Source organism: Cupressus sempervirens, chromosome 9, assembly GCF_028749045.1.
Source record: "Cupressus sempervirens isolate cs-2001-9-10 chromosome 9, ASM2874904v1, whole genome shotgun sequence".
Taxonomy (NCBI): Eukaryota; Viridiplantae; Streptophyta; class Pinopsida; order Cupressales; family Cupressaceae; genus Cupressus; species Cupressus sempervirens.
Genome location: NC_143126.1, coordinates 489,553,227 through 489,567,404, shown reverse-complemented (window position 1 = coordinate 489,567,404; position 14,178 = coordinate 489,553,227). Strand labels below are relative to the sequence as shown.

Genomic DNA, 14,178 nt, shown 5'->3' with positions numbered 1-14,178 from the left:
AAGTCAAGTTGGTCACAGTAATCATTATTTTGATATTTGAATTCATGCTCTCAATGATCCTTGTTGCTACCCCATATTTATTATTTCATGGATTTCATAAAATTTTACCTTGTCTTATGTATAGATATTTTATGTTAGAGAGGGATTATTAAGTATGACCCTACAACTCAACGAATGAGGCACTAGTCCTAAAAGTTAATGACCTATCTTTAAAATTTTGGCCTCTTAAAAATAGAAAGAGTGTCTTATCCTCAATGAAGCTATCAATAATTTGTGGTTCTTTTCTAGATCTCATATGATAGAGTCTTTTATAAATCAAATTTGTACAACTTGTAAGAAAAATTTCTATTTTTTTTTTGACCACTAAAAGTTTAAGTACAAAAGCTACTCAAGATCAAGAAGTTGTTACCATATTAAAAAGAAAGATCTATATAGTTGACAATAGATAGTAGAATAGTCAAGATTAACACAACGAAAAACTAACTTAAAATGTGTGTTATTTATCAACGTAGTTACATATAATTAAAGGGATTAAAGTCTTTAAGTCTTCAAACCAAATTGAGATTTAGAATTTCGAAAACGCACAAACTGTTGATAGTAAACTTTAAAATTTAAATAGAACTTTATTAACTGTTAAACATGGTAGTTGACTAGGACTTCGTAGAGCTATGGAAATTCTATTGTCGACCCATTGTAGAATACTATTTTAAAGACAACTACACTTAACTTCAAGCAAAAAGAAAATGATTTTTCTAAATCATACATTAATACCATTTATAGAAAAAATCAAGAAAGCATATATACAAAATCGAAGCTTGATTAAAAGTCATTATAGTGGAATAGATAGTATCTTTGAACATAAATGATTATCTTGTTAGTAGTGGACTCTCGTGCGACAATGATTTATTTATTGATTTGTAATGGGTTAGGTTGTATCCCGTCAATAACAATTTTCATGTTTTTGATTTTACTTAATGTCCTCCGCATGTATTTGCCTAACGAATGACTAGGTTATATGTTCATGTACGCTATAATTTCCTATTTGAAATGGTGCTGTCAACGTTGTATAAATAATTAATTACTATGAATATTATAATTAATCAAGGAATGAGAGATGGATCAAGTTCTATTTTATAGATGCTCACTTTTTAATTTTTTTAATTTTTATAAAAGCTTCTTTGTTTTCTCTTTCTCGTAGCTAGATCTGTACAACTATGACTTCATAATTCTTCGTTGGTTTCATAATTGATTAGTTCTTTTTTACAATTGACACCTGCATTGTCAAGTAGCATTTTATTCTCTTATAATTGAGTGTTGTCATTAGGATCATTCATATAGATTATGTATCATCTACATCCTTGATTGCTAGATGTTGTTCCTTTATTTTCTATCTATTCATTATTTAGAAGCTCTTGTGCATATTTTTGTCTTCTATATTTTCTATTAACAATATTTTTGACTTTATATTTCTTTTTCTCATAGTTTGAGTAGTGACATTCCAGATAGTCATGCAGATTAATCTTCATCCTAGTTTCAGAGAAGATTATTTATTTAATACTATAGTAGTTATCATTCAATAGTTGTCTACAATTTTCTTGTGTCTTGAAGGAATGTTCTTTTACACTTCTATAATTGCATTTCCTGTCAATTTTGAAGGAGAAATTTTGTTATAAACAAGCTGTCTCTCTTTCCTCTTTTCTTTGCTGTCTCCTTTCATTAGTTTTTATCGATTTACAGATCTACAATGTATTATTTTTTTTCTTATTAATGAACAAAAACAGAGAGAATTTAACACAGCAAAAGACTCAGGAAATGAGCGCTGATATCTCAGCCTCAACCATTCTATTTATAATTGAATGAGTAATAAATTTACAGAGCATTCTAGAGATAGATTTGGTTGTGTATTTAATGGTGGTAGTTGAGAAAAACGGCTGCACATTTTTTCCATGTGTTTCTAAAGATTTCACTGGTCTGTGCCGACCATATTGTTTGGTTGTTGTAATTAATTTATGTTGACATCCCCCCTAAATTAATTACAATAGCAATACTAAATATCTACTATCTAAATATCCTCCCATAATCTACATATGATGGGTCCTGGCCTAAGGCCTTGTTAGGTACCCATTTACAATCTGTAGTTTCCTAAATACAATGGTTGAAATTCATAAGAATCCCCCCTGAATGACAACCATAATTATGTCACTGCTCTTAAGCCCAAAAGATGTCGAAGAGATACAAACTTGGCTTCACTTAAAGCCTTGGTGAATAAGTCAGCAATCTGGTCCTCTGTCTTGCAATATTAAAGATGAATCACCTGTTGTTGGAGGAGATGCCTGATATAATGATGATAAACTTCAATATGTTTGGTGCAAGCATGGAACACGGGATTCTTAGACAATGATATGGCACTTTGATTGTCACAATGAAGTAGAGAAGGCCCTGCATGATGTTGCCTAAGGACTGATAAGATAGCTCGTAGCCAAGTGATTTCTTTTGCTGCTTTGTTTGCCGCAGTATATTCAGCTTCTATAGTGGATAGAGCTATGGTAGATTGCTTTTTACTACACCAAGAAACGGGACCTGCACCAAGATAGACAACATAACCTGTAGTGGACTTACGATCATCCATGCATCCTACCCAATCAGAATCTGAATAGCCAACAAGGGAAATATCTCCATGAAATGAATAATAGATGCCCATCGTTAAAGTCCCTTTCACATATCTTAGTATTCTTTTAGCAGCTATCCAATGTGGGACTTTAGTTGAGCTCAAAAATCTGGAAACCACACTAACTGCAAAAGAAATATCAGGACGAGTGTGTGTTAAATATACAAGACTACCAATCAATTGCCTATATAAGGTAGGGTCAACATCTTCACCTTCCATGTCCTTGCTTAATTTCAACCCCGAAGCAATTGGAGTAGATACATTTTTACAGTCTGTCATTCCAAACCTCTTCAATATGTTTAGGGCATACTTAGTTTGAGAAAGATAAAATCCATCATCCTTTTGCCATACTTCTATACCAAGAAAATAGTGTAGAAAACCAAGATCTGTCATCTCAAATGTATTTTGCAAGCTTAACTTTATCTTACTAATTTTATCCATGCTATGTCCTGTGATAATAAGATCATCAACATAAAGCACAATGATTATGATATCACCACTAGCAAATTCTTTCACATACAAATTTGGATCATGTGGACTATTATGGAAGCCTTGAATTTGAAAATATTCATCAATTCTAGCATACCAAGCCCTTGGAGCCTGTTTGAGACCATATAGAGACTTCCTTAATTTGCAAACCAAATGTTCTTTCCCTTGGATTTCAAATCCTTGTGGCTGAGTCATATAAATCTCTTCATCAATTTCACCATTCAAAAATGCATTTTTAACATCCATTTGGTGTAGAGGCCACTTAAAATGAGCTGCTAATGCTATAATAACTCTGACAGTACTAATCTTTGCTACTGGGGCAAAAGTTTCTGTGTAATCAATCCCTTCTTTTTGTGAATACCCTTTGGCCACTAGTCTTGCCTTATGTTTTTCAATACTCCCATCCGACTTGAACTTGGTCTTATATACCCACTTATTGTTAACCACATTCTTACCTTTTGGCAACTCTACCAATTCCCAAGTGTTGTTCTTTATCAAAGAATCATACTCATTTTTCATAGCTTCTTCCCATTCATGTTTTCCTTTGGCCTCTTCATACGTTTGAGGATCATTAGTTTTCATTATGGTGGTCATTAAAGCATAATTAATTTGATGAGTCCTTTGATAAATTTCTTGAATACTCTTGGTCTTTGGGGAAGGACTAGATTCTTCATCCATGTCAAAGGGTTCCTTAGAACTTTCACCAGTTTCAAAATCATTAGGATCTTTATGATTCTCAATGGCCATATGTGGAATAGGAGTGGATATTGGCATATCGTCAAACCCTTCATTAAACTTGACATCCCTACTTGTAAACACATCTTCCACACTAGGATCATATAACCTATATCCTTTCCTTTGGTCATCATACCCCACAAAGATGCACTTAATGCTTTTCTTATCAAATTTCTTTTCTCTAATCTCATCTGGCACATGGGCATAGGCTTCACATCCAAACACTCTAAAATACTTAACATTAGGTTTTCTTCCACTCCAAGCTTCTTCAGGAGTAATGTTTTGCAAAACATTTGTGGGAGATCTATTCAAAACATGAGATGCAGTATTAATAGCTTCAACCCATAAAAACAAAGGAAGATTCTTAGATTGTAGCATACAACGTGCCATTTCCACTAAAGTCCTATTCTTCCTTTCAGCAATACCATTTTGTTGAGGAGTATATCTATTAGTCATCTCTCTTTTGATCCCATGATGATCACAAAATGATTTGAACCTATTGTTTACATATTCTCCACCATTGTCAGTTCTAATTCTCTTGATCTTATTTCCACTTTCATTTTCCACAAGAGCTTTAAATATTTCAAATTTGTTAAACACTTCATCCTTTTGTTTCAAGAAATAAACCCAAATTTTCCTTGAAAAATCATCAATAAATGTCAAGATATACCTAGCTCCTCCCTTTGATGTTGGATTCATAGGACCGCACAAATCACTATGGATAAGTTCTAGACTTCTCTTTGCTCTCCATGTAGACCTCTCAAAAGTGTCTCTATGTTGTTTACCAACCATGCATCCTTCACACACATTTGTATTTAATTTTATCCAGGGCAATCCATCAACCATATTCATCTTTGAAAGCATAGCCAAACTTTGATAATTTAAATGACCATACCTTTGATGCCATAACTCACTTAAGGATGATCTTGTAGTGATATAAGCCTTCTTAGCAACACTATCTTGAAATTTATATAATCCATCATTCTCAACTCCTCTAGCAACTATTTTGTATCCATCATTAATATTCTTGATTAAACACTTATCTGAATAAAACTCCACCTTATATCCATGTTGAGTTATTTGACTCACTGATAGAAGATTTTTAGCCAATCTAGGTACAAAATTCACATTAGTTATCTCTAAATTTTTACCATCATTACCTTTCATTGAAATTGTACCTATTCCTTCTATGTCATGTGAACTATCATCACCAAGAAATATTTTTGCACCTCTTGTTGCTTCTAAAGAGCTAAAAATATTTTTGTTGTGAGTTAGATGTTGGCTAGCTCCTGAATCAATATACCATGCATTACTTGAATCACCTTGAGTAGCCAAAGAAGCTATCATTATATGATGATCACCCTCTTCTTGAACAAAATTTGATTGCCTTCTTTGATTAAATCTCTTTTGCCATTTCTTAAAACATTGATCACTTTTATGCCCTTCTTTTCCACACTTGAAACATTTGATAGTATTTGCTCCTTTGAGATTATTATTGTAATTTCTCCCTTCATTTTGTGGCCTTTGATAATTTTGCCTATTTTGATTATCTCTTTGTTGAGACCATTGTCTTTGATAATTTCTATATTGATTCCCTTGATTAGGTCTTTGATTTTGATATGTTCTTTCTTGATTATAATTCTTGTATTTCCCTCTAGCTACAAATGCTTCACTCTTACTAGACTCACTTGTAAACTTGTGAAGCCTTTCTTCTTCATTTAACAAAGCACCATAGACTTCTTGCAATTTTATATTTTCAAATTTGTCAGTTAATTCTAAAGTGCGAATGAAATTATTATACTCCTCTGGAAGACTTTCAATTAAAAATTCTATGATTTCATCATCTTTGTACTCAACCTTCATCATTGCAAGCTGATTTCTTAAGTTTTTCAATCTAGCAATATGATCATTCATGCTATCTCCTTTCATTTTCGAATGAGTTAATTGCCTCTTAATATCCATTGCTTTTAACTTACTTGTTCTTTCATACATTGTTTGTAAAGTTTCCCATATTGCCTTTGTTGTTTTTAGACCTTGAACATGAGGCCTAATCCCTGGACTAATTTGCCACAAAAGTGTAGCACGTGCATTCATATCTTTTTTATTCCATTTATCAAGTTTATCTTGATCCTCAGGTTCTTCTTCTTTGACTAGTTCCCATAAATCTTTCATTTGTAAAATTAACTCCATCTCACATTTCCAATTAGCATAATTTGATCGATCCAATTTTTCACTAACCACAAGACTAGACATCTCATTGGCAGCCATAGTTAAATTCCAATCAATTACCGACACACATGCACTCAATCACATAAGCATCAAGTATCTAGCAAAGACCATGCCTTGATATTTGCCTTATTAAGAACCTATCAAAACAAAGACTTCTAAAATTACCACTTTCAACTTTATATTTTGAGTCAATCCCAAAGCGCACACAATTTATTTATGTCTTCACATTTCTCATTCACATATAAATATCACAGAAAACAAAAGATAGTGCAACTGCTAAATCAGCACTTCAACCATATTTGGCTAAAATCATAGCAAAATAGATAACCATAACAATATAAATGACACAGAATTCTGCCCCACACAGCAACTCAATCCTCCAATATTTCAAACTACTCTTCAGCTGCACCACTACACGCGAAAGCTTATTCCATTTAAAGGACATGTAGCTGAAACTTACCTTCAGCACTATCGATGCTTTTGATCCACAATGGTATCAAGTTTGCCAGCTTGCAGATTTCTAATGGCAAACAGCAAAATCCCTGTGGCAGCTTCCTAACAGCACTTCGTTTGAATTCTTCAGTTCTTCCTCAACTGACGTAGCAAATTATCATGCACCAACCCTCAGTCATGGCTCTGATACCATGAACAAAAATAGAGAGAATTTAACACAGCAAAAGACTCAGGAAATGAGCGCTGATATCTCAGCCTCAACCATTCTATTTATAGTTGAATGAGTAATAAATTTACAGAGCATTCTAGAGATAGATTTGGTTGTGTATTTAATGGTGGTAGTTGAGAAAAACGGCTGCACATTTTTTCCATGTGTTTCTAGAGATTTCACTGGTCTGTGCCGACCATATTGTTTGGTTGTTGTAATTAATTTATGTTGACAATTAATAACCATGATCATGTTTCATTAATTTACTTATTCCCTATTCTTATATCTGCCCAGTTAAGAACTGGTGTTATATGCTCATGCATTTCACCGAAGTGTTAGTTGCTCTTGCATTTCACCATTATTTTCAAATGGTGATGTTAACATTGTATAATTCATCCACTCTATGCATGTCACAATTAATTATGAAACGGGAGATTGATCAAGTTTTATTTTATAGATGCTATGTTTTTTACTATTCTATAAGGACTGCTTTATTTTCTGTTTTCTCTAAGTAGATCTGTGCAACTACATCTGCAAAATTCTAAACATTTATCCTTATATCTAATAAGACCATAAAACTTATGTCTTGCTCTTATGCAGGTTGCTGCTAAAGTTGCGTAGATAGATAAGTGCATTCCATTTGCAAGACTCTGAGAGACTTCGAAGGGATAATGGAGGGAAAATGGACCAATTTTCGCGCGGAGATGGAACACAGCGTATCCGATTTCTCCGATCAGATTTCAACGGATGGAATGATAAATTGTGTAGTGCTGTTGAGCATGGTGGTGCAGCTTCTCCTCTCTCTTGGCGGCGCACTCAGATACCGCTGTGGATATTCAGCATTTCAGTTGGTTATCTGGTTGTCTTACATGTCTGCCGATGCTCTCGCAATCTACGCACTCGGTACCATGGTGCGCTTCAGAGGATCTGGTAGCCGTGCAATTTTCGGAATATGGGCCCCCATTTTGCTCTCGCATTTGGGTGGACCTGATACAATCACCGCCTATTCCACGCAAGACAATGAGCTCTGGTTAAGACATCTGCTCACCATGTTCTACCAGACCTCAGTGGCTGCTTACCTTGTGTGTTTATCACAGTTGGAAGGGCGTCTGTTAGCAGCGGCTCTGCTCTTGTTGGTTGTTGGTGTTTACAAGTACGGCGAAAGGAACATGGCCTTGAGATCCTCCAGCCTCTCACAGATTGTCAGCTCTGCTGATCCCATGAACGTCTTTATGCAACTGGAGGGCGGAAGATGCAATTATCTGGTCATGGGACTGAAACAATGGCGAAAGACAAGGAATGTGATGGTAACCATTAACGATGTTTGGAATTCGGAGGGAAAAGAAGTCACAGAAAACTACCTGCTCTGCTTGTCTCATGCATTATTCAAAATGAATAAGCGCAGATATGCGAATCTCTATCTCCACGAAAGATATTACAACACAACGAGGGACTTCTTCTTTGCCCAGGAGTTATCTCATATCCCTTCCGCACAGATGATATTTGTAGTCGCGGAGATCGAGCTGAAGTTTCTATACGACCTTTTGTTCTCCAAGTCAAGTGGTACGGCGTTCAGTAAAGCGGGGATAGTGATGCGCTTTGTCAACATTTGTCTGATGGGAATAACTGGTTTTCTGATTTATAGCGAATTGAGGTCGCAGGGAGTGGTGGAGGGAACATTGTTTGCACAACGAATGGTAGCGTATGTGCTCCTCTCTGTTGCTCTTGTTTCAGAGATTGTTCAACTCTGCAGAGTTTTGACGTCCGATTGGACAATGGTCTGGCTAATCTGCTCCCGTATTCAGCATAATGATAGTGCCTGTGGAAGGATAGGATTAGATTTGTACATGGCCATGTTAATACAGCTTGCTATTCGGATAATAAGCAGGTTCCGCAAGTGGTGCGGTGGTAAATACTGGAAGGAGAAGCTATCACAATACTCGATGATCGACACCTGCTCACATGTCTCTCCTTGCATCTGGAAGCTCACTAAATTTCTCCGCCTCACAAGCCTTGTTACGGGCTGGTACACCAAGACAGACACCGACCTAGATGATCTGAAAATAATTATTGTTGAGCAACTTAGAGAGAGATGCTCATCAGAAAAAGGAGATGTGGAAAGCTGTAGAAAACAATTGGAGTCCTATGATTTCGGTTTGGAAGTAAACTACTGCGAAGATCTGAAATGGGCTTCACAGCAAGATCAAGAGCATCTAATTCTGCATTGGCATATAGCTACCACAATCTGTGAGATGCAGAGAGAGGCAGAGCCCAGTTCAAGAGGGGAGGCGGAGGATATAAAAAGGAATGTTCGTGTAAGCGGGAAGTTGTCAAGGTATTGCGCGTATTTACTAGTGTCCACGCCCAAGCTTCTTCCACTCCATCCAGACATTGCAAATGTGAAGCACATGGATGTTCACAATGAGCTCATTAGCCTTCCCCACCTTGACTACAACGCATTGAAAAGCTACGAAAACTATTCTACTTTTGGACATGGTGCAAAACTAGCTCGTCAGCTGCAGCAGCAGCCAGAAGAGCGAAGGTGGAAAATAATTTCAGATTACTGGAGTGGTGTGATTATATTTTATGCGCTGAAAAACAAAGCTTCCACACATGCAGAGACGCTCACTGTAGGAGGCGAATTTCTAACTCTGCTCTGGGCTATAGTCGGTCATATAGGAGTGGCAGATCAGTGAGGTGACCAATGCACAAGGAAGATGATTTTATCCTATTTCCTTAGTTTTCCTAATCAGCTCTTGTGAGAAGTGGTCGATTGAGTTGTATACATAGTAAATCTAGTGTTTTTTACTCGCCCAATGTCTTTGAATCTGAGCCATAGCATATATTTGTACAAAATGGTGAAGTTTTCAGCGAATGCTCTAATTTAATTATCTATTAATAATAACATTAACTTTTTTATTTGACTATTTGTATATACTTTTTATATAACTAAGCCGATAGGCTTTTCACCGTGGTCATCACCCACTAGACGGAAAAGTGTCAGTGGATGGAAAATTGTCTGATACCACCAGAAATGTCTGATCAACGACACTGAAACAATTCCCGGTCAGTCTTCTAAGATTCACAACGAAAAGACATTTTGCACTGTTTAACTTCTTCCTTAACCTGGGTTATGTGCAAATTTTAGTGGACATGACAGTAAATTTTTCAAGATAAGCTTTACGTTGTTGATAGTTGAAAGGTCATTAATTGCAGACTCGCCACAAAGCATTGGGCATATTTAGTTTTTTATAAGGAGCTTGCAAGAAGATCTAATGCAGACAAGTCGCCAGAGTTGTTTGGTGGTGTCTATGACCGCCTAAAGAATCATTGCCTTACAGAACTATCCTTCAAACAAAATCCTGAATAGTGTTTGAATTTCCTACCAAGCAAAATTCTCTAAACCCTTTATTTTTTATTGCCATGCAACTTTTTCCCTAAATATTCCTTTGTATGATCTTTTCTCCAGTTTGTGAGGGGGTCGCCGGTTAGTAAGAAGACCATTTGAAAGCGTCTACTACTCTAAAAGCTCTATTTGTGAATATTTTCAGGCCCTATCCATTTATTCTATCTACTATTCACGTATTTTGCTTTCTTAGTGATTTTATGCTTCTAGAACAATCTAATTGATTGCATCTTTTCCTTCAGAGTCTGAGATGTCTATTCTTGGATATCATTGAAGATGTTTAGACAACGTAGAAAAAGAAATGCCCTGGCAAAAGTGTTTAATTTCATGAAATCTGCTTAAACCCAAAATTGTGCAAATGGGTCCTCCGAATGTCGAATCTAATCTCCTCAATCTGAGAAACAAGAATATTTTTGATCTCCTCAGAAAAAAATTGCTTCTCCACCAGATACCTGTCCAAATTATCCAGACCAAAGCGGGCTCAAGCAAGTCAAACTTTGCAGAATAGCGTGAGTGGCTCTGAACTGGCTCTACATTCTGTGTGCCTTCCACACTTCCATTACAGGCGTTTATATTTTGCATCTGTAAATAATCTTGATGGTGGTCTTTGTGAAAATTAATACTATTTCAGTCACTGATTATTAATCTTCTATCGTAAACAATTATTAAATTGCTGAAAACAAATTCTCAGCTAATATTGAAAAGTAACACAACTGCAACTTTACCAACAAAATAAGGAGAAAAATTCACAATACAATGAACACAATATTTTCGGACAAATTGTCCTTGCAAAAACCCCTGAGGGAAAATCAGTTCTGTAGATAGAAAATATATTAACTTCAACAAATCAGGAGATACAAAATTCATTGCCTCTCACTGGTAGAATTCAGACCTCTCAATTTCTCCCTCTTATATTCTCCATTGTTATTCCCAATGCTATCACTGCGCCCTTGCTAATATTGCAAGACAGTTTGCCTCATTGCAAACTCATTTGCTATCATTGCAAATGTTCCCAATGCTATCACTGCACCCTTGCTAACACTGCAAGACTATTTGTTATCACTGCAAATACTTCAACAATTTATGTTGTCCTTGCTAACACTGCAAGACTATTTGCTATCACTATAAATGCTTTTATAACATGGGTTGCTCTTTTAACACTGTAAGACTATTTGCTAACACTACAAATGCTACTACATCTTGTGTTGCCTTGTTGTGTTCCCTCACTTTAGTTCTGATTACCAATGCCTCTTTTATAGAGGGCTTTTGAAACCTCTAGATATGGCTGACCTATATTCACCTACTTTCACCTACATGTGGTTCCTTCCTTGCCAAGGCATCTACATGTGGAGGCACCTATATATGTTTCCTTCCTTGCCAAGACACCTACATGTGGTAGGTGGAGGCATCTACATACTAGAACATACTAGCAATATTTTATATTGCTGTGGTAGAAATTACCACACATCTCTAGAATGTTCCAATGGATGAACAACTGTCCAACTAGAATGTTCCAACAAATGAACAATTCTCCAAGCTACCCAAAACTAGCACTCCCTCTTAGTGAGGAAGTTGTTCTGCATAAGTCAGAACAATGCTTTCTTCAATCTGCACATGTGGGTCTCTTTACTATGTGCTACAAAGCCTTCTGGTTGCTCTATATATACCTCCTTCTTTAACTCACCATTAAGGAATGTTGTCTTGACATCCATTTGATGGATCTGCCATCTCGTTTGTGTTGCAAAAGAGATCACAGCACATATAGAAGTATACCTAGCCACTGAAGCAAAAGTCTCTTCATAGTCTGTTCCCTCCTTCCAAGAGAATCCCTTGGCCATGAACCTTGCCTTGTATTTCTTGATGCTTTCATCTGCACCGTGCTTTATCTTGTAGATCTAGAATTATTCAACTACTACCCTATCTGTTGGTCTAAGAACTACCTCCCCACATCATTCTACATTATTGATTTATACTCCTCAACCATAGCATCTCACCATACCTGATGCTCTATAGCCTCCTAATAGTTGGAAGGTTCAATATCTACCAATTGACTAACTAATGCCACATAGTCATTGAACTTTTCTGGTTGTCTTTGTTGTCTAGTACACTTCCTAGGAGCTCCCACAAACTCTTGAGTATCCCTTAGTGTCTCTTGACCCTCGCAGTTCCTATTGCCAACTATAGTGGATGAAATATCAACCTCTAAGTCTTCTAGATACATTTCGTATTGCACATGTTGCTCTGTACTCTATGACTCTCTTCACCACCTGAGCCTACACCTGTACTGGTAACTGTAATTGTGCTTTACTTCCCTTGACTAGGCCTTGGAGCTTTTGCTAGCTGCTTACTCTGACCATCTATTGGAAAATCTCTAGACCTTTTAAATGCTTTGTCCTCCATGAACTTAACATCATGTCTGACAATAATTCTTTTGGTCTCGAGGATAAAAATCCTATATGCCTTTGAGGTTTCACTGTATCCAACAAAGTACCCCCTCTCTATAGTTTGATCTAACTTGGTACATGTATCACCTGGAATACGAGAATATGCATAACTCCCAAATATTCTGAAATGACTAACATCAAGCTTCTTACCTATGAAAGCTTCTTCTGGTGTCATCTTCCCTAGTACCTTGTGTGGAACCCTGTTTTGAATGTAGACTATTGTACCACACACTTCTGCCTATAAGTTGTAGGGTATGTCCTGGTCATGTAGCATAACTCTTGCTACCTCTGATATAGAACAATTCTTTCTCTTAGCAACTCTGTTTTGCTATGGATTGTAAGGAACAATCCACTCTCTCTTGATTCCTTCTCTAGTACATAACTCTTGGAACAAATTTTATTTGTACTCACCTTCATTGTCTGACTAAAGAAACTTTATCTTCTTTCCTATCGAGTTCTCCACAAGAGCCTTGAACTCTTGGAATCAACTGAAAACCTCATCTTTGGTCTTCAAGAAGTATATCTAGGCCTTCCTAGAGAAATCATCGATAAAAGTAACATAGTACTCATATCCTCTGAGAGACTTTGTCGACATTGGTCCACATACATCTGAATGTACTAGATCAAGAACACCTTCAGATCCGATGTCACTCCTTGGAAAAGATGCTTTTGCAAACTTCCCCAGCACACGTCCTTTGCATACATCATCATGCTCTGTGCTAAACTCTAGAACACTTGTCACTATCCCATGAAACAATTTAAGTGCTCCATGATGAATATGGCCCATCCTCCTATGCCATAGCTCTCCAAGATCTCTAGGATTACTACTTCTCATGAGTGTCTTTGGAGTATCAAACTGCAACCTATAAAGGAAACCACTCCTAACTCCAATAGTTATGGGTGACTTCCAATCCTTGTGCTTGCTCAACACATGTGTCCCTCTAAAGAGTAACATTATACCCCTTTATCCTAAAGAACAGATACATAAATCAAATTCATACCTAAGCCTAGCACATGCAGTACATCATGAACTGGAATTATCTTTCCATTCTCCCTCTGAAACTAACTAGTCCCTTTCCCAACAGCATTGAGTTTGGACAAGTTTCCCATAGAAATTTGGATATTGGTGTTCTCCTCCTTATAACTGGAGAAGTATTCTCTAACTCCTATCATATGAAATGATGCCCCACTATCTATAGACCAGATAGTCTATGAGGTTGAGCTCACCATACAAGCTATAAGTGCACACTCATCTTCCAATCTACTAGAGAGTTCTTCTACACTTGTTGAAGTTGCCACCTGCTTCTTTGCCTTCTTCCTCTCTGGGAAATCATTGGCATAGTGACCATACTTGTGACATCCAAAGCACTTGACCTTAGAAAGATCATTCTTCTTCTTCTCACTTTGTGAATTTAATCCTTTGCTAGAACCCTTCTTTGCTTTCCCTTTACTTGCTAGGGCAATGTTCTCCTATTTTGCCTCACTTTTTTGACTTTTTTGGCCCCATTTACAAGACTTAGTCTAAAATCTTGAGTGAAATCAATCC

General features: G+C 36.5%; 1 protein-coding gene across 1 annotated transcript in view; it reads left to right on the top strand.

Annotated features, from left to right (window-relative positions):
- LOC149539458 (uncharacterized) overlaps positions 1 to 9,707 on the top strand; it is a 29,388-nt gene extending 19,681 nt beyond the window's left edge. The window contains exon 2 of the mRNA XM_089799216.1: positions 7,383 to 9,707. Within this exon, the coding sequence (XP_089655342.1) occupies positions 7,454 to 9,478 (2,025 nt within the window). The 5' untranslated portion in view covers positions 7,383 to 7,453 and the 3' untranslated portion in view covers positions 9,479 to 9,707. The remainder of the gene's footprint in view (positions 1 to 7,382) is intronic.
- Positions 9,708 to 14,178: the final 4,471 nt, after the last annotated feature.